The sequence below is a fragment of the Acomys russatus genome, chromosome X (assembly GCF_903995435.1).
Source record: "Acomys russatus chromosome X, mAcoRus1.1, whole genome shotgun sequence".
NCBI classification, from domain to species: domain Eukaryota; kingdom Metazoa; phylum Chordata; class Mammalia; order Rodentia; family Muridae; genus Acomys; species Acomys russatus.
In genome coordinates, this window is record NC_067169.1 from 120971206 (window position 1) to 120991319 (window position 20114).

Consider the following 20114-nt stretch of genomic DNA (forward strand, 5'->3'; position numbering starts at 1 on the left):
GCATTTGCACTCTTAACTGCTCTTCCATCTTTCCAGCCCCAAGTTTCTTTATTTTTAATGACAGGGCCTTTCTGGGTAGCCTGGACTGCCTTTGAACTCTATGTAAACTAGACTGGCCTGAACTTGCCTCCCAAATGCTGGGATTACAGGTGTGCAATATACCTTGCAAGTCTGCTTTTTAACAGAATTTTGTGATCCTTTATTAAAAGAAAACATGGTGCTAACACTTCCTGGTGATTTTTAATTAATTTTATTGTTGGTTGTTGTTGTTATTTGTTTTGTGTTTTGTTTTATTTGGGGCACTGGGGCTGGAACCTAGGGATTCATTGAAGTAGACCCTCAGCCCTAGATGTTATTCTAAAATGGTTTATTGACCAGAACATCCAAACTTTTCCACAGAATTTTCTTATATAGCAGTTAATACCTAATGTAGTCATCTCTATTTCACCTTCTTTTCTGAAGGTACTCCTTGCTGGGGCAGTAAGAATTGCTGATAAAATAGAATCTGGGAAAACTTCCGTGGTGATCCACTGCAGTGATGGGTGGGATCGAACATCCCAGCTCACGTCTCTGGCAATGCTGATGTTGGATAGTTACTATCGGACTATCAAAGGATTTGAGGCTCTCATAGAAAAGGAGTGGATAAGCTTTGGACACAGGTTTGCACTGGTATGTTGATCTGGCTTATGTCTAATTTTTATTATCTCACATATATATCTGCCTGACATTTTGGTAACATATTTGCATACATGAGCAGCCTTTTTCCTTTGCATCTGACTTGAATTTCCATAATGTAATACTGGCGTGACTTATTTTGTATAGCCTTTCTTTTAAAATGAAGTCAAATCCACACAACACAGAATTAATCACTTTAAAGTAAATACAGTGTTCTAACCTACATTCAAAATGCTGTGTAACAATTACTTCTTTCTAGTCCCCAAACCTATTTGTCACCCCAAATAGGAGCCTTCTATACACTAGTCAGGACACTATTCCCCTTTCTCTTCAGTCCCAAGACTCCTAATCTGCCTCCAAAAGACTCAGAAGACACCTGTAATTGGTCAGTTCTGTATGGATATACGAGGTTTTCCATATAACAAAGTACCACAGACTGGGTAACATAAAACATTTTGTATTCTCACTGTTATGGAGGCTAGAAGTCCAAAATGAAGTTGCAGAGTTTCAACTTGAGAAGACGAACATTCTAAAATGGATGGTGCTAATGATTATAAAACAATATGTAATTCCATTGAACTGGACATTTAAGATTTTTTTTAGCCATTGGTAACTTTTATGTTGCATATTTTATCATAATTAAAAATGTAAAAGAAGGGCTGCTGGTGTTGCTCTGTAGTTAAGAATACTTGTAGCTCTGGCAGAGGAAGCGAGTGCACCCACATGGCAGCTCATAACCACCTGTAACCCCAGGTCCAGGGCATGCAACATGACCTCATACACAATATATAAATAAAAATACACAATCTCTAAAGTAAAATAAAATGATCACCCAAAACAACAAAACTGAACACCCACTCCACCTCATATAACAAGGTAAGAGTTTTTTCTTTTCAGCAGGGGAAGACATAGGGGTAGTGCTTTAAGACAGAGTCCCACTATATGGCCCTGGTTGTCCTGGAACTCACTATGTAGACCAGGCTGGGCTTAAACTCACAAACATCCACCTGCTTCTTCCTCCCAGGTGCTCTGATTAAAGGCATACACCACCATGCATGACAGCTCTGAGATTTTTAAAAATAATTTTGTCATTTATTCATTCAAATGTTTATACATGTACACATGTGGCTTGAGTGTAGCTCTTCAGCTGTGCCTCCGTCCAACTCGTCCTAGGACTCACCACTCTGATTGTTAGATGCTAACATTACTTGGTCATTTCCTTGTTTTTATATCTTTCCGGGTGGCAGTTTCATTGATAATATTCTAAGCTCTCTATATGGTGATTGAATAATTGTGCTCCATAGTAATTTCTTTCTTATTTTTTTTTTTTTTATTTGAAAACTTCTCTTAGAATGCTCACCCTTTAGATATCTTTTTATTCTTTGAACTTTCAGTGCTACTGGCAAATCTCTTTATGTGGTTGGGAATGTTACCTTTAAGTATAAATGCATTAATATAAAATATCAAAGGTATGAAGTATATTCTTGGACTTGCTTGAGGAAAAGTGAGACTTTTGGTTCTTCAAGTTATGCCAAAATGGATAGCACTTATAGATTCTTTACCAATGTTTTCACTGTCAGACTTCCTGGCATTTCTTACTATTTGTGCATATGTGTATGATGTGTTCATGCATGTGGATATGTAGAGGCCAAAGGTTGATATCAGGATGTCTTTGTCTATCCCTTTCCACCTTTGAGACAGGTTTTTCACTAAATCTGGACCTCACCATTTAGCCTAGACTGGCTAGACAGCCTGTCTGTGCCACCCACTATTAAGGTTACAGGCATGTGCCACGATGCCCAGCTTTTACATGGGTGCTGGGGACCCAAGCTCAGGCCCTCTGCCTGGTTAGTAAGCATTTTCCACACTGAGCCATTTCCTCAGCCCTCTTCCTGGCATTTATAAAATATGTCCTACTTTGTGAAATACTTATTAAATCTCCCTGCACTGGTACTATGCACTTGGCATAGGAGTGGCCCTTGATACCATCATTTTCATTGAAACGTTTGCTAGCCAGTTCATCTTTCTTGGTGCCAGTTATATTAAAGAAAAATTATAAAACCATCATCATATAAATATAGAATAAACTGAAATTTTGCTTCCTAAAAGAAGTAAAAGTTTAATTTTTTTTTTTTTTTTTGGTGTTTTTGAGACAGGGTTTCTCTGTGTAGCTTTGGCTGTCCTAGACTCATTTTGTCTGGCCTTGAACTCACAGAGATCCACCTGCCTCTGCTTCCCCAAGTGCTGGGATTACAATCATGCCAGGCTTAGTTCAATGAACCCTTATTTTTAATTATGTAGTCATTTTTAAAGTTATACAAAGTAGTTCATTTTATCATGGCATTTTCATAATATATATTGTTGTGCTCTACTATTCTAATTCATCCTTCTTATAAACAACTTTGAGCGCCCATGATGAACAGCAATTCTCTTAGGCATGAGGAGACATGACTGGGAAATTTAAGTGACTTTTGAGAAGACCATAGTGTGTGTGAGTGTGTGATTGATACACACACACACACACACACACACACACACACACACACACACACACACACACACACACACACACACACACATATATATATATGCCTTTTGCTTCTTTCCAGAGAGTGGGTCATGGTGATGACAACCATGCAGATGCTGATCGATCACCTATATTTCTTCAGTTTATTGATTGTGTTTGGCAGATGACAAGACAGGTAAGAGATCTTAAGTCTTATTTCCAACCTATTATAGTCTTTTATTTAAATATATCTCGTGGTTGAAAATCAAATTTCCATTGCTGCTTCATCCAAAATAAGGGTATGTATGTTCAATATGACCCCTTCTATTACTCAGTACAGTTTGATTCTCATTCACTTGAAGATATGGACAGAATATTAGAAATAATTTCTTTTGCTGATGGTTTTGGTCAATCCTCTTATCCATAGTTAATTCTGCTTCTACTTTCCCTCTTCTGTCAGTCTCCTGCTGAGCACTTACTCTAAGATTTCCTCCCATGTTAGAACTACTAGTTGAGTGAGTCAGTCCAGGGCATCTGAGGATCTTCACACTGAGAGAAATGTGCATGTGAGACCCAGTAACAGAGGAAGCTTGGAAGCTTTTTGTCCTTAGCTTCCTAACACCATTGAGAAGGGTTCTGACAAGCAAGGGAACTTGCAGGGATCCTTCTTCCATGAGATAGGCCCTGCAGCTTCATTTCAAGTAAGACCCACTCCAGTTTCTCCCTGGGATAAGAGACTTTGCAAGGGACATGAACTTGGAATCAGAAAGACTGAGGGAAGAGGCAAGAGAACAGTTTTTCCCGCTGTCTTCTCTTCAGCCTGGCTTGAGTGAGAGTAAGCTGGAGGGAGAGAACCAGGGCCTGCCAATGCGTTCCTTCCCGTGTGTCCTGGCCATCTTCAGGAGCTCCTCCAAATGCCTTCATTTTCATGCTTGATGCTCCTGAAAGCCTTTTCAAACTTCTCAGAGGACATTTATCTCCTCCCATGGAAAGCTATGAATTACAGTCCTTGTTTGCTCACTGTGGGTACTGTTACTGGTGGAAGTGTGTTGGGATGAGAAAATATCAAGAACAAGCACATTGCCTCTGCTGCCCTCCCCATCACGGTGTGGCCTGCTTTCCAGGAGCATGCCCTGGGAACCGAGTAGCCACACCAGCTCTAGACCCACACCAGGCTGCTGATGCTCGAGAGGTAGAGGCCAACACTCTGGGGCTCCCAGGCCCTCCAGACACTTCTGATGTCTGAGAGCACAACGCCAGACCAGACCAGCTGGAACTTGAATCAGCACATGAATCCTCTGAGGTTCTTATTGAAAACTAGGATCTGAGTCAGTAGTTTGCAGAGTTGCCTTTTTGATGCTATGACTTCACAGATTGTGGCAAGGACAGTGTCTTTTAACCTTCCTAAGGCTGCAACACTTTAATACAGTTCCTCATGTTGTGGTGACCCCCCAACTATAACATTACTTTTATTGCTACTTCATAACTGTGAGTTTGCTATTGTTTTTTGTTTTGTTTTGTTTTGGGCACTTTTCACTATTCTCAGTAGCATTAGGCTGTATGTGATCCCAGTTCCCGGCAAGTGGATAGGCAGACCGAGCTTGACTCAAGTGAAGACAGCCAGGCCCTACTGCCCTGAGGGTACAACTTCCAGGGCCTCCACCTCCCCACCCCCACGAGTGGGCTTCTGGAAGTGGATCTCCAGGATGTCATGCAGCTCCTGGGTGTCCAGGACATCAGGAATATTCGTCACCAGCACTGAATGAGATGCTTGCTTGAATTTGATCTCAGCGTTCCGGATCTCCCCACTCACATAGGGAGAGACTCTCAGAGGGACCTGCTGCCGGCCCAGCGGTACTATGAACTGGCCAATCTGGCATAAGTGCTGGGCCACTTCTTCATCAACAAATCCCAGCATGACAGTCCCTTGCAGCTACTCCCGGGTCTCTACATCGCCACCTCTATTCTTGGTCTTGCCAAATAAGATCTCCAGCTTGTCTAGCAGCTCTTCCTCACTCAGCTTGAGGTCAGCAGGGAAGCCGCTGACTAGCACCCTGTGGCTATCTGGCTGGCTGGACACCTGGATGTTGGTCACCATAGGTAGCTCCAAGGGCTGGATCTACATGCACAGCTGGCAGTCTTCTATGTCAATTTTTGTTCCTTTTGTTGTAGCAGCCGCTCAGCCACTTTGGGGTCATCAAAGGTGATCAGAGCAGAACCTCCAGACACAGGGCAGCAGATCTTCAGGTTGGAAATCTGAGTCTTAGGCACTTGCTTGCTCCAGTGAGTGTGGCCTTGGAATACCAGGGCAACTTCCGGCACCAGGAATGGAATAGCATGGAGCGTTACAGGCATGGCTCTCACCCCTGGTTGGCAGGAGTTGAGACTTCAGAGCAGTAGAGGGTGCTGAAGACTGAACCCTTGCTTGGACCCTTAGAATGGGCTTTGGTCTCCCGAGCCTCCAGCAGTGCCTGAAACAGACCTCAACCACCAAGTTTGCTATTGTTATGGATCATAATTTTTGGAGATGGATGTTTACCAAAGGTGGTGAACTGCTGGTCTAAAGAATATAGATCTACGTTTCAAAAAATGAGAAGCAGGGGGAGAGGGTTTGGGATAGATCTTACAGGCCATTACTTGGAACAGACTCTTTCTTTTAGATTTAGTATCAGCAAGCTGATAGGAGTCTTATGTTAACTAAGTTCCATATTACTGAGAATTTAAAGAACATGAGGGGAGCCTGCCTGAGTGAAAGGCAACAGAAAAGACAGGCTGAGAAGTCCTTTGGTTTATGGTACACTACTAATGATGAAACTCAGTGGTTGTTACATTCATATCAAGAAAAGAAAGCATGAAACACGTTTTAGAAAAATTACCTTGAAAATTAAGTGCAAAAAAAAAAAAAGCCATCTGGAAAGCATGTCATGGGTATGAACCAGCTCATTTTCCCTGAATGCTTCTGAACATGAACATTGCATGCACATGTGTGTCTGTCCCTTCAGATTGATTTCTGTTCCTCATACTGATCATATTCATATCTGTTATTTTGTACTGCTTATTGGTTATTCACAAAAAATAAGAGGGCTAGATAGAATAGTTCAGGGCTTTCTCACAACTCTCTGATTCTGTTCATTAAATGTGTGCATAATTTTCCTTAAAAAATATTAGTACCTGAGAAGAAGAGATTAGTGGTAAGTCTTTAGCTAGAAGTTAATAAATTATCTTATATGTAACAAATTAATAAAATATGTACCCATGTAATATGTTTGTTTTTCATTTACATACTGATAAAATGAGTTCAATCAGTATAAAGTCAGAAAACTCAAAACACAATGAGCTATTTTGTATATCGACAGACTATGACCAAAGAAACTAGGAAAAATGCTTGGGTGAATCTTTAGCATCTTAAAAACTTTTTATAGCCTCTGTATTAAAGGAACATTACCCTTTAGGATAGTCATGGTACTTTTGTTCATTAAGAAGTACAGAAATTCAGTGTATATTATGATGTACTTTTGAGACTGCATTTTAGGTAACTTATATAGGATGGAGACAAGAAAACGAACTACCGCTTGTAGACACTTATCTTCTGTTTGCAATTCCCTGGCACTACCACTATCCCTGCTGAGCTCCTTCCTAAAGAGAATTCACTGCAGTAATTCTCTTTGAGCAATTGACATCTTGACCCAGCCACCCAGTAGGAGTAGATTGAACATGGGTTTCTGGTTTTTATGAGTGCTGTGGGCCTTGAATTGAGCCTTGCCTCCTTTGTTCTCCCATACCTGGCACTCTGGTGGCCACACTAAAGCTTGTAGTTAGTGGATCTAGAACACACACACCCAAACTTTCAGATCCAGAATATAGACTCATAGACTAGGTATAAGTATTCAGTGTCTTGGTCTTCTCAGGCTGATGTCCTACTTACTAGCCTAACAACAGTTAGGAAATCCATGCGTCAGTGATCCTGGTTGTCACTCAGGGCATGTCAAGATGAGACATGATAGTATGCAAGCATCATTCTGACTAGATAATAGCATTTGTTTTTTTTAGAAGTGCTAGGGATTGAAGTAGAGCCTTGCACATTCTAGGCAAATACTTCATAATTGAACTACCTGCTTCCTGCCCAAGAAAAGGTCTTTAGTGTAAACTGACTTAATGTAAACATGTAAGTACTAATGTTTATTTGCTTTTGTACCAGCTTCCTTTGCTTCATTGAGCAGAGGATATGTCAGTGTTTTTCTGACGCATTGTAGGCACTCAGTACAGGCCTGCTTCTGGGATCATTATGATTTCCAGGCCTTTATGGGCTGTAACCCGTTGGCAGGGCTAATAGTCTTCACAGAAATTCTGAAGAACCATGTTATGCATTGCCTAAAACAACTGAGGTGACCATGTGGTTTTTCTTCTTTAATCTGTTAATATGACTAATTATAGTAATTTATTTTTATAACATTGACTTTCATTAAACCAGCCTTTCATTCCTATACAACAAACCAGACTTGGTCATATAATATTACCCATTTTATATGCTGGTAGATTTAGTTTGTTTATACATTGGTAATGATTTGGAAGCCTGTGTTCATGGGATTGTATGTGTGGGAGAGTACGGGTAATCTCTAATATGTGTAGAGCTCGTCACATATTCTGTTCTTCTTGAATTACCTTTTTTAAATTTAATTTTAAATTTTAAATTTTATTCACTTTCCATCCTAATTGCAGCCACCTCCTTCATATTCCAGTCCCACCCTCCCTCCTTCCCTCCCCTCCCCCTCTCCCCAAGTCCTCAGAGAAGGGAAGCTAGCCTCCTCTACCAACTGCCCTCAGCTTACCAAGTCTCATCAGGACTGCCTGCATCCTCTTCCTCTCTGGCCTCTTAATGCTCCCTACCAGGAGGAAGTGGTTTAAAAAAAAAAAGGAGACAACAGAGTCCATGGCAGGGACAGCCCCTGCTACCATTACTAGGAAACCCATATGGAGACTGAGCTGCCCATAGGTTACATATTTATGCCCTCTCCACACATGGGTCTTGGATGGGGTATCAATCTCTCCAGGCCCCCACTGGGCCCAGATTTGTTGGCTCTGTTGTTTTCCTTGTGGGGTTCCTGTCCCCTCCAGAACCTTCTATCCTCCAACTCTTCCATAAGACTCCCTGCCTTCCACCCCAAAGTCTGGCTGGGAGACTCAGCATCTGCTTCCATCCCCTGCTGGTGGAGTCTTTCAGAGAACAACTATGTTAGGCTCCAGTCCTGTTCCTTCTCTTCAACTGCTTGCAGAATCACTTTCGCTACATGTTTAACCTGGGAAGTTTTCCCCCATTCTGAGGCCTGCAGTGTGCCACAGTTCAGTGATAGTGCTCCTTTCATAGACTTGTGTTTTCTCAAGGGCCATAGCATCCATGTTGACTACTGCCAGTGTCTAAAAACATTTATTTGTGTATTTTATCCATATTTTTAGTTCTTTCTGTCCAAATGGTAAATCTGGGCTTTGTTTGACCATAGAGAAACTAGAAACTACCTATATGGGTGTACTGAAGAACACAATAAATTGTGTTGGTTATAGTTGCTTCTTAACCAGGTTTATCAGCTTGGACTTGAAATTCTCAAATTGTTAAAATTTGCATGGACTGTTGGCTCTTTAATCTGACCATTTTCCATATTGTACTCCATCTCTCTCACACACAAATAAGGGATATGGCTTTGTTTTAGAAATTAGACTTCAAGACTAAACTGTATTTTTCCTCTTCATTTAAGTTCCCTTCAGCGTTTGAGTTTAATGAGTTATTCTTGATAACAATTTTGGATCACCTCTATAGCTGTCTTTTTGGGACCTTTTTGTGCAACTGTGAACAACAGCGCATTAAAGAGGTAAGTGTATATGCTTTCCCTATTGCTCAGGCACTTTTCCTAGTAAGCTCTACAAAAGGGGCCTGAATGGAATGAGGACTTGTCTCCTGGTCCTACTGGGGCTTGTCAATGGGACAGGGTAGTGGGAGAGATGCCCTGGATACCTTTCTAAGAGTTAATTTCTGTACTCTTTTCCAATCCATTGACCTACATGTCTGTCTTTATACTAGTAACACTGGCATTAATTATTATAACATTATAGTAAGTATCCTACATATCTTCCTTTTTCAAGATCACTTTGGCTATTCTGGATCCTTTGACTTATTAGTGATGTTTCTTTTGTAAATACCATATATAGATAATCGGGTAGTCATAATTTTATAAAAATCCTATAGGTTTATAGTTCCTGTGAAAATATAGCTCACAGAAATTAGGCATCAGCTACAAAATGGTAGAACATTTACTTGGTCTTAATTTTATTCTTGTGACTTTTTCACCTTTTAACCCATTGTTTAATGCTTATCTACCCCAGTATGCTTACCCATTTGGGTGTTTTTATTCAAATAAGCAAATCAAATTGTTACAACATTTCTAAAGTGTATACTGTAGAATTGAGAGGAAGATATACCATGATGGAATATACTTCTTTCAGACACTCTTATTTATTATTGATTTATTTATTTAGATTTGCACAGGATCTCATTTTCTTGCCAGCTTTTCAATTACTTCTCCCTGGTGAGACTGCCTTGCCAGGCCACAGGGGAAGAGGACATGCTCAGTCCTGATGCAGCTTGATGACCTGGGGTGGGTGGGAAGGGGGGCTCCCCTTTTCTAAGGAATATGGGATGGGGGAGAAGGAGGGAGGGTGGCAATAGGAAGTGAAGAGGATGGAGCTATGACCAGGATATAAAGTGAATGAAAAAAAAAATGGAATGTACTTCTATTTGAAGCTTCTCCAGCCCGCCACTATAGTGTTTTTCTGCAGATAGCTATGTCATTGCAGGAGATCCTAAATGTAAATTCGACCCATATTTCTGAATATGAAGAATCATAAAACCTCAATCTAGAATAAAATATGTATTTGTTATTGATGAGCTGCTTATAGTGTAGATGTTAGAAAGCTCTTACTCCACCTTCTTACAGATGCAGTTACCAGATGTTGCCTAATTTCGCTGTTTTCCTCGGACAACACACATGTTTTCTCTGGCATAAGGCTGCATGTAGCCAGAAGGGTGGGATTCAGTAAATATGCCTAGAGTTTTAAATGTTTGAATTCATTTCATTATACAAATTCTTTTCTTTAGGAAATGCTAATCCTTGAGGCTGTCAAGAAGAACTTATTTCTGTGTACTGTTTTTTTTTTTCAGGATATATATACAAAGACTATATCTTTATGGTCTTATATCAATAGCCAGCTAGATGAATTTTCAAATCCCTTCTTTGTGAATTATGAGAACCATGTGTTATATCCTGTTGCTAGTATGAGTCACTTGGAATTGTGGGTAAATTATTATGTACGATGGAACCCACGGATGAGACCACAGGTAATTTTCTGGTTTTCTTCTTTTCATAAGAGTATGTCTTTCTTTCTGAGTAAAGATGGTGTTATAAAAATGTGTGCCTGGACAATCCTGACATATTGCAGGGTTATTGCCTCTATAGTAGGCTCTATTTTTGCGTTCTCATTCCAGAAGGTTCTTCCTACATCCCAACCCCTGTACCATTTTCTGAGGTAGAGTTAACTCTTACATGTCAGCCTTCTACTTATGAAATGGTAAACAGTATCATCTCTTGTGTCCGGTTCTGAATCTTATAAAGTATTAGGAGATAATGTACATAAAGAGGTAGGAAAGGCCTGTGGAAAGTGCACCTAGGTTCACTTACTACCATGATAGGAAGAGGGGGTGTGGTAAGTTGTAGAGCGGATACAGCTTAGAGGAAGAGTACATTTTCCATACCTTGGTACATCATTTTACAGTAAAGTAATAGTTTTTGAAATTACAAAATACAGTGCACAATAGAGGCAAGTCAAGCAAGCCTCTGTCCTGTTCTGTTCAGTGGCTCAGCTCTTGCTGCACAGCAAGTAGTGCCATGTAGGCTTCCTGGAGTTCTTCCCTGATCAGCTATACCAAAGCGTTGACCCAGCCTTGCCCATCCACCCCCAGTCTTCTCCACATAGGTAGCTAGCCTGGTAGGGTCTCACCCTAGCAAGATGACAGACAGAGGCAGGCTTCTGCTGAGATCTTTGTCTTTTCTTGAGTTTAATATTCTGGAGGTTTAAAGGGTAGCCAACAGGAGCATGTTGTTAGGTTAATTCCATCAGCCAAGGACAATAACTACTTCTCCCCATCTATACCTTTCACCTGGTATCTTCACAAACTTCCATTTCTTTCCTAGGGGAAGTTCAAACTGTTCCTTTTCCTTTTTCCTTGCCAGGGTGGAATCACTTTACTAACCCTCATCACCCAGATGGTGCATGCACTTTTAGTCTCAGCTGTGGCCTCCAGATGACATGTACATATCTCCTCCCGAGATCTTCTGTTGTGTCCTGTTGGAACCTAGGCTGAGTCCATTTGCCTCATTCTCTGATGCTTTCCTGTTACATTCCATTTGTCGCACATGGCTACAGCTGCACAGTTCTTTCTTCCTCTCCATTCTCACTTTGCCCTGTCACCCTTGGAGCGGTGTGATCGGAACTGAGCCCAGCACTTATCCTCCTCACCAAACCAGGCCTCAGGGCCAGGCCCTATGCTCCCCATGGCCTACACCTCTCCTTCCCCTTCTCCTCCCACACAGTGCTGGTGGCTCCTCACAGCCCATATGTGCTTCACTGGAAGCCAGAGTTACTTGCCTTTCTGACCTTATCAGCATTGCTGTAGTGTACTATTTCAGGTTCCCATGAACACTTCTTTTTCTTTTTTTTTTTTATTAATTTATTCTTGTTACATCTCAGTGTTTATCCCATCCCTTGTATCCTCCCATTCCTCCCCCCACCATTTTCCCATTATTCCCCTCCCCTATGACTGTTCTTGAGGGGGATTACCTCCCCCTGTATATTCTCATAGGGTATCAAGTCTCTTCTTGGCTACCTGCTGTCCTTCCTCTGAGTGCCACCAGGTCTCCCCCTCCAGGGGACATGGTCAAATGTGAGGCACCAGAGTACGTGAGAAAGTCGTATCACACTCTCCACTCAACTGTGGAGAATATTCTGACCATTGGCTAGATCTGGAAGAAGTGTTCTGGGAAGGGGTTTAAATACAGGAGGTAAACTTTAAACCCCTTCCCAGAACACTTCTTTTTCAGTAAGTAGAATCAGATTTATTAAAAATCTGTTTCTTTTTTATTATTATATGTTGTACAGGTGTACATCATGGCATTTCTCTATAAAATCCATAATGTACTTTGATTATAATCAGCTGTCATTGTCCATTCAGCCATTCGCCCTTTCACTTTCCCCAGCCCCAATGGTCTTGATTTACTTACCATATCCCCATTTCCCATATTTCTCATGTGGCTTAGGAACCCAAGCTTGTATTCCACTTCCAGCAGCTTTCTCCTGTTGTGTATTTCTGCCATGCTTAGGCACTTCGCTGAGCAAAAGAAGAGTTGGGGTATCCCGTGTTGGAAACTGACCGCTTTATATTAGAAGTTACTGACTAGGCATGTAGAGTGGGTGGACTGTCTACTATTAGCGGACACCCAGCGAGTACACTCTGGGAACTGAGTGGATTCTCAGAGACTGCAGAAGTTGCAGTCTTCCCATATTCTGGGCTCAGCGTGTTGTAAACTTAAGGGGTGGTAAAGCTAGGTAAGAGCATCCTCATGGCTATCTGGATCCCTTCTGCTAGTGCTTACTGACATATCTGCATTAGGCACCTGGCGATAGAGGGCAGGGACCAAGACATTCTTAAAGCCTATAGCCTGCAAAAGAGTCTGTTTAAATACAGACATAAGTGCTCATGTTTCACTGAGTGTATGGCTTCACTTCATATCCCTCACAGTCCCACACAAACAGTAAAAAAGTATGTCAGAAAGAAACCATAACTCACCCAGCATCTTGCTGCCTGGTACAAGTTGTCATGGAATGCCCCTATCCAGGGTCAAATTCCATTTTTATCAGTCCTTTACTGACAGATCTAGAACAAGGTCCTGAGCCTCACTGAGCCTTCATGAGGTATGTAAGCATGATCTGTAACAAGTAGTACTCAGCACCATGGTGTTATACTAGGCAAGTGGCAGGTGGGAGAAGGAATCACTATATCTTTTCCCTATGCAGTGCTACACAAAAGTGGGCAACGGCAATGGCTGTCTATGAGCCATGAGTTCCCCCCTAAATACAGCAAACACATATCACACACCTTCTCAGTGTCATTTGTCTGACAACACCAGGTATGTGTTCTAGAAAGCTTGCTCCTCCACTGATAGCATCCAGATGGGTGGGCAGGTAGGAGCAGTAAGGCTGTGGCTGGGAAGTATACAGGTAGAGTGTAGATATAAATGGTGGGACGATGAGCCAACTAAAGTACAGAAATGGAAGGAAAAGCAGGACACAAGACATGAGACTTCTGGGATAAGAATTTAAAAAGAATTGCCGCTTGAAGGCCTCCATATCAGCATCCATCAAAGGATGGGTTTGGTGTATAACAGTAGGATCCTCTTAGGGTCTGCTTGGCTTGAGTCTCATATATGCTAGTGCCCAAAGGGCAGACATGGCTGGCTTTTTCCTGGGCATTTCCTCTAATATAACCACACTGTAGCTAAGCCTCATGTTTTCTATTCCTTTAGACATGTCTTTGCATACATAGAAACTGAAATGTGAGAAAATATACAAAAAGCTATATGAAGATGTAAGGTGATATCAGTTCACTGAGCAGCCATGGGTTTCCAACTCTGCATGCTCTGTTCCTGTGACTGGGCTACATGGCCCCGTGGGTGTGGCAAATAACACAGAGATCCTAAGGCAGGAGTGGAGCTTTGCCCAGGTCACAGTGCCCAGGCTCATTTTCTCTGTCTGTCTCTGTCTCTGTCTCTCTGTTTCTCTCTGTCTCTCTCACTCATCTCTCTCTTTCCTAGAGCCTGCCAACATGGAGCATTTCTCTTTAACCTTCCTGTTGCGTTGGAGGCATGTGGCTGCCTTTGCTCAGTGTTTCTCCTGTCGGTCTTGTTATGGTCTCTCTCATGCTGCTAACAGGGAAATCACCAATAACACTCCGAATGGGCTAGTTTCAACTGTTTGAGGGTATAGAAGCAGGGCCTCTTGAGAGGTGTGCTGGAGAGGCAGACTGGGCCTTAGAGGATATTGCTATTAGTCCTGAGGAAGTAGCCACTGGAGTGTGTATATGGTGAGCCACATTGCCTCCCTGATGCTCTGTGTACAGTGAATGGGAAAGGATAAGGCTCCCAAGACCTACCCATGCCGCCATTGTCCCCCAGCTGGTGACCTTCTTTGCTGCTCGGCGTCATCACTCCAGTCTGAGAAATCTGTAAGGGAAAAAGCTGGGTCTTGGCTCTCTAGTACTGAGGATGTCAGCTTAGAAAGCTGAGTATGGTGAACATAAATGCTGGGACCTCCCTATCTCTTTGTTTTGCTCCCCCACCATCATCAGGGGAATCTAAGAGATAATCAGGGTGAAGCAATGAAGAAGTACTAAGTGGAACACAAAGGACTGATCTCTCTTGGGCACCTGTGCCCTGGCATTGCCCTCCAGGGGCTTTCTGCCAGCTCATGTTCCAGTTGATGAAAACACGGAGCTCTATATTGAAGAAAGTGCTGACTTAATGGAAGTGTTTGCAGTCAGTGGAGCTATTTATAAAAATGCACGAGTACAGGGCTAATGGAGCAGGGGTCTCATATGAACGCTGCCTTGTCTGGTAACTGGGAAGAAGCTACTTGCATTTCTGACTCCTCCAAAGACTGCCTGGCTCTGCGTCTGCATGTGGAAGCCTTGGTAGACTTATGGCTGCACCTCAACCTGTTTGCTCTTTCCTGAGAGCAAAGGCAATGGAGGGTTAGGGTGACCTGTCTTCCTCAGTGCCTTTTCATGACTAGCTTGTTCCTGGGAGCTTTGGGAGAGCCTGAGTAGCCACCAAAAGCTTGTGGAGACAGAATGAATCACTGTGTTAGTTTTATGCCAGTGTGATACAGGTTAGAGTCATGTGGTAACAGAGACACTCAAAACTGAGAAAATGCCCCCATTAAGATTGGCCTGTGTTATCTTTTCTTGATTGATAAATTGATGTTGGAGGGCAGTACCACCCCTGGGCTTGTAGTACTCGGTACTATAAGTAAGCAGGCCTGGAAATCCACGAGGAGCAAGCCAGTAAGCAGCAGTCCTCCTTGGCCTCTTCTTTAGCTCCTACCTTCAGGTTCTTGCTTTGAGTTCTGCCCTGACTTCTCTCAGTGATTGTGACCTAAGAGGTATAAGCTGAAATAAGCCCTTTCCACAACAGGTTGCTTTTGGTCCTGGCATCTTATCACAGTAATAGAAACCCTGACCTTATAAGACAGTCACTGTCCACTTCGTGAAAGATTGGTCAGTGGCCTAGGAGATTAGGCACATTAGGCATCTGGGTGGTGAAAGAACCATTAAGCTATGAGTCTAGACACCCAAATGCTGTATTCAGAACAAACTGTGTTAGCTAACAGCCTTGTCTCCATTTACCGCCAGATGCCAATTCATCAGAATCTCAAGGAGCTGCTGGCTGTCAAGGCTGAGCTACAGAAGCGGGTGGAGGACTTACAGCGGGAGGTGGCCGCACGGACCATCTCATCTTCCTCCGAGAGGGGCTCCTCACCTACCCACTCAGCTACTCCTGTACACACCTCAGTGTGATGAGCAAGGCCAGTGTTCTGGGCCATCCTGCTGCTCTACTGTCTTCCAGCAGCTCAGGGACCTGGCCACTGATGTATGGTTCTACCTTGTCATCTTAGGATTAGGCCCAGGGACCATTTGTGTGGCTAGGTGACAGCTCCTATTATTAACAAGTACTTCTGTTATGTGAACAGCCTGTGACCCTTTTAAAGGCAGTCTCATAGGGAAGAAACATTTTACACCCACCCTGTGAACTACCTTTGTCTTGTACAGGTACCTTGGAAGAAACTAGATTGAATGCAGTACGCTATTCAGCTTAAGAAAATCTCACACCACTTCTTTCCAAGTTAAAGTCCTTCATTAGGAACAACCTGTTCACTTATAGAACACATCGACAGCCATGTGGCTTCTCTCAGCCTTTTGGCACAATTTAAAAACTGTTTTTAAATGAAATGTTAGTGTGGCAAATGAACCATTGTCACCTGTTCTACTGTTATCTTCATGCAAGAAGTCCTCCTGTACAATTGGTACAATATGTACTGCTGTGTACATATAAGGTATTTTTTAAAGAGAAACATGCCTTTATTTTCCTATGTCCTTTTTTATGTTTAGAATAGTTGTCTGAGTCATCTGCTGAACTGTGCTGAATGAGAAATTCTTGCCCAACAGAATTCATGCTGACTTCCGTGTGGTACATTTGAATTAATATTTCAGATGTGTCATCTCAGTGGCAATGCAGTATTGTCCTCTAACTCTGGTACTTGCCTTTTGAGGTGGCACCACCCATTCATTCATTAGAGGTAACAGCAAGTTCCCTCGGGATGCACCAGACTATGAATGCTCAGTCCTCTGGCCTTGTTGCAGGCAAACTGAGGACTCAAGCAGCAACTCTGTGCATGTGTTGGCCTCCCCTATAACAGCTCTCTAAAGGAGCAAGTCTGGCCATTAGACGGTGCATCCTATCACCTATTACAATGTCCAGCATCTGTGTCCAATCAAGTCTTCTTTCACTTGTTAGATACCTAGATGCCTTGCTTTCATTTATCACAATCTCTTCTCAGTTTATTTACATGGCTGCCTGTCCAAACTTTAAAGCAACAAATGTGCTGCAGCTTGTGTTGGAAAGCATAGCATGTTCTTCCTTGGTTTTCTTTTCTCTGAGCCAGCCCTGGCTCATCAGGCCTGTCTCCATAGTTAACAACTTTGAGCTCTGTTACTCCATCAGTCCTTCCAGGAATGAATTTCCCATCAGCTCTTCTTTGTGCAGTGCCAGCATCCCCACTTCCACCACCATACCCATTTCTGTGTGTCGCCAAGCCCTTCAGAGTTGGAGATGTGTTTGAAGCTGTCAGAGTCAGCCCCAAGCACAGGCGCATCACATCTTCCTCTGGTCAGTGTCAAATCACTGGATGCCATGCAGCCCTACATATTGACCTCCATTTTCAAAATGTATTCATAAAAGAGTTTTGGGTTGTTTTTTTTTATAGCTGAATACATAGAAAATAGATGGTTTTTCAACTTGGAACCTTCTGATTCTTACAGAAAACTATCCAACCATAAGATAACCAGAGATAATTTATTCAAGAAAGTTTGATAAGCTAAGATCAATTCTCCATTTTTATCTTCTGGGGGGATCTGTTTCTAATTATAGTTTAAGTGATATTAGCTTTTGATTTATGCTCTTTATAGATACAAAACCTTATTTGTAAAGGGATAAACTGTCATGCTTGAGGTAGGAGGACTGCTAAGAGTTCAGGGTCAGCTTTGGCTGTACATTGAGTTCTGGGACAGCTGGCCTGTATTGTGAAACTTGGTCTCAAAATCAATACCAAAAAGAAAATAACAGGAACTACATTATTTTTTCTTCATATACTTTTAACAACTGGGAACACTTACCAATTTTCCCCTAGAAATTCCATGAAATGAAATTTCCCAGTGACACCAGAAGTGTTGAACATAGGGTGGCCTAATGATGCTTTAACAGTACCAGAGAAGCCATAGGGGCTGCTGCTTGGTGAGGTCACCTAGCCTGGAACAGGTGGCTGGTGGAGTGGGGCTCTGGCTCCTGGTCAAGCCATGTCCTCCCAGCTGCATCCCTAGAAATTTCCACTGGATTTTAAAGAAGCACAACAGAGTATTTCCCTTTGTATGTTTCTAGCACATAACTGTTTCTAAAACAACTTGAAGTATAGTTTTCTTATCTAAGCGATTCTTTCATGTATGTTTTATTTAAGTACTAGAATGTAAAACCTTTAAGGTTCAGGTTTTTAAACAACTAGTACAATATTGTATTTGCCTCATCTGATGCACTGTATTCAAACCTGTAATTAAAATTATAATGTTTACTCCCTGGTCTTTTTGTTGTCTCTCTCTTAACCATTCCAGTAGTTGTTTTCCCCCTGAGGAAAATGAGTACTAATAGAGTACCACGGGTCGAATGCTTACTCTGTCCCTGCCACAGTTACTATATGTATTCCCAATACCACTTAATTGACTAAGTTGTCAGTAATTTATTGAGAGTCATGAGTGTTTGGAATACAACAGGTAGGTGATCTAATTTGCACATCGGAAAGTCCCATTGTTAATAATCTTGAAGAAATGTTGAAGACACAGAGAAAGACCTGGAGTGACCAGAGGCAGTGGGTCCTACGTATGCAAGTGCAGGGTTCTCTTCAGTCCTTGCCAGCTCTGTGGGACTGTGTACTTTTTCAAGGTTCTAAAAGCTACTGTGAAATTACACCACATCCTGTGTGTCGCTATTCTTTAAGGGCCTGGTGTGGCTCATCCTCTTCATTTAAATTATGGCTGAGTTATCAAGAGAGCCCAGTATTAGGCATAAGAGGATTGGACTACCTCCTAGACTCCCATAATAGTGCCTACAGTAGAAAGCAGAGTCATTACTTGCTCACTTTTTAGGATTGAGCAGTATGTTCTAAAGCTCCCTGGGTAGTGGAGCCAATGCTGATCCTACCAAAGGAACTGATGCTGTGGGAAAAGGGCTCTGCTCTGGCCTCCTCCTCCTCCTCCTCCTCCTCCTCCTCCTCCTCCTCCTCATCCCAGTATATCAGACATGTGCTGCAATTCCTGTGCCATGGAGCCCACCAGCAGAAGCCATAGGACTGGCACTTTGTGTGAGGAATGATGGCAAAATGCTAACCTGCCCAAGACATACCTTTGGCTGGAGAAGGGCAATGAGATCAGCCCCATATTATAAAAGACAGTAGGAAAAGAGCATCAGAACATAAGGAGCGGTTGGATTCCACTTTGTTTAATGCAAACACTAGACCATTTACAGTTCACACTTGGACACGAGCACGTAAAACGATGTACAGGGATTCTGGCAGTCTCTAGCACATCTTCCTCAGAGAACTGATACTAACCACAATCCAAGTGGCTGAGGCCACTTGAGAATGTCAAGTTACACTGACAGAGATCTGACCTTGGCAATTGGCTCTTCTGCTTCATTCGTTTTCTCCCTTCTATCACCTGGGACTAGCCCAAGTTGGTCAACTCAGCCTCCACGGGGACACAGTTACAAAACCAGTCCCTAGTCTTCTGCAGGCCACAATGCCCCACCAAATATAAAATGCCAGTGGGAAGGAGGAGCCCGGCCCCTGGGATGAGACTGTATGAACAGGAGGCCGATGGCCCGCCCAGGCCTGTCCAGCCACTTAGCTAGCGCCTGCGGGCTGAGTGATGGGTTTTATGCAGAAGGGCTTTATGCAGAAGGCACCGAGGTAGCTAAGGGAGAGCAAAGTAGAGCTCTTTTTCACTGATACCAGTGCTATTGAAAGAAGTTTCACAAGAGGGCATTTATTTTACATCATGGCTGTTGGGCTTTGCCATCAGACAGGCCTCAGCAAAAAGGTAAACAACCCCCTCGGAGATTACCCTAGCTACATGTCAACACATCAGAAGTACTAAAATCCTTCCTTAAGCCACCTCTAGTTCAGCACTGGCCACAGGATGGCACCATCATCTCTTGATGTCCTTGATGTCAGTGAGGCATAATCCTAATGAAGTTGACAGCAATCTGGCCAGCAAGTAGGAGAGTGTGGAAACTGACAGATCTTGCAAGCAATACTCCCCTTGCTAATTAACTTCTTGAAGAGTACGGGAACTCCTGGGGCCATGTTTTTCCCACCTTGCTGCCCGTTTCCCCAGTACTACAGCTTTCCCTATCAGATCCACAGCGCTGGGCTGTCTGGGGTCAAAGGCCAAGCAGCAGGGGCATCTTACAGCCCACAGGTGCACACTGGGACTTGGTGTTCAGGCTGC

The 20114-nt window shown here is 42.7% G+C and overlaps 1 protein-coding gene and 1 pseudogene across 6 annotated transcripts in view; one reads left to right on the forward strand and one right to left on the reverse strand.

The window, feature by feature from the left end:
• The window catches only part of Mtmr1 (myotubularin related protein 1), a 59087-nt gene extending 40884 nt beyond the window's left edge, over positions 1 to 18203 (forward strand). For all 6 annotated transcript variants that reach the window (XM_051141728.1, XM_051141729.1, XM_051141730.1 and 3 more), the window contains 5 exons: positions 463 to 669; positions 3285 to 3377; positions 8932 to 9045; positions 10392 to 10568; positions 15693 to 18203. In XM_051141728.1, the coding sequence (XP_050997685.1) occupies positions 463 to 669; positions 3285 to 3377; positions 8932 to 9045; positions 10392 to 10568; positions 15693 to 15857 (756 nt within the window). In that variant the 3' untranslated portion in view covers positions 15858 to 18203. The remainder of the gene's footprint in view (positions 1 to 462; positions 670 to 3284; positions 3378 to 8931; positions 9046 to 10391; positions 10569 to 15692) is intronic.
• Positions 4788 to 5595, reverse strand: LOC127185165 (interferon-induced 35 kDa protein homolog; annotated as a pseudogene).
• Positions 18204 to 20114: the final 1911 nt, after the last annotated feature.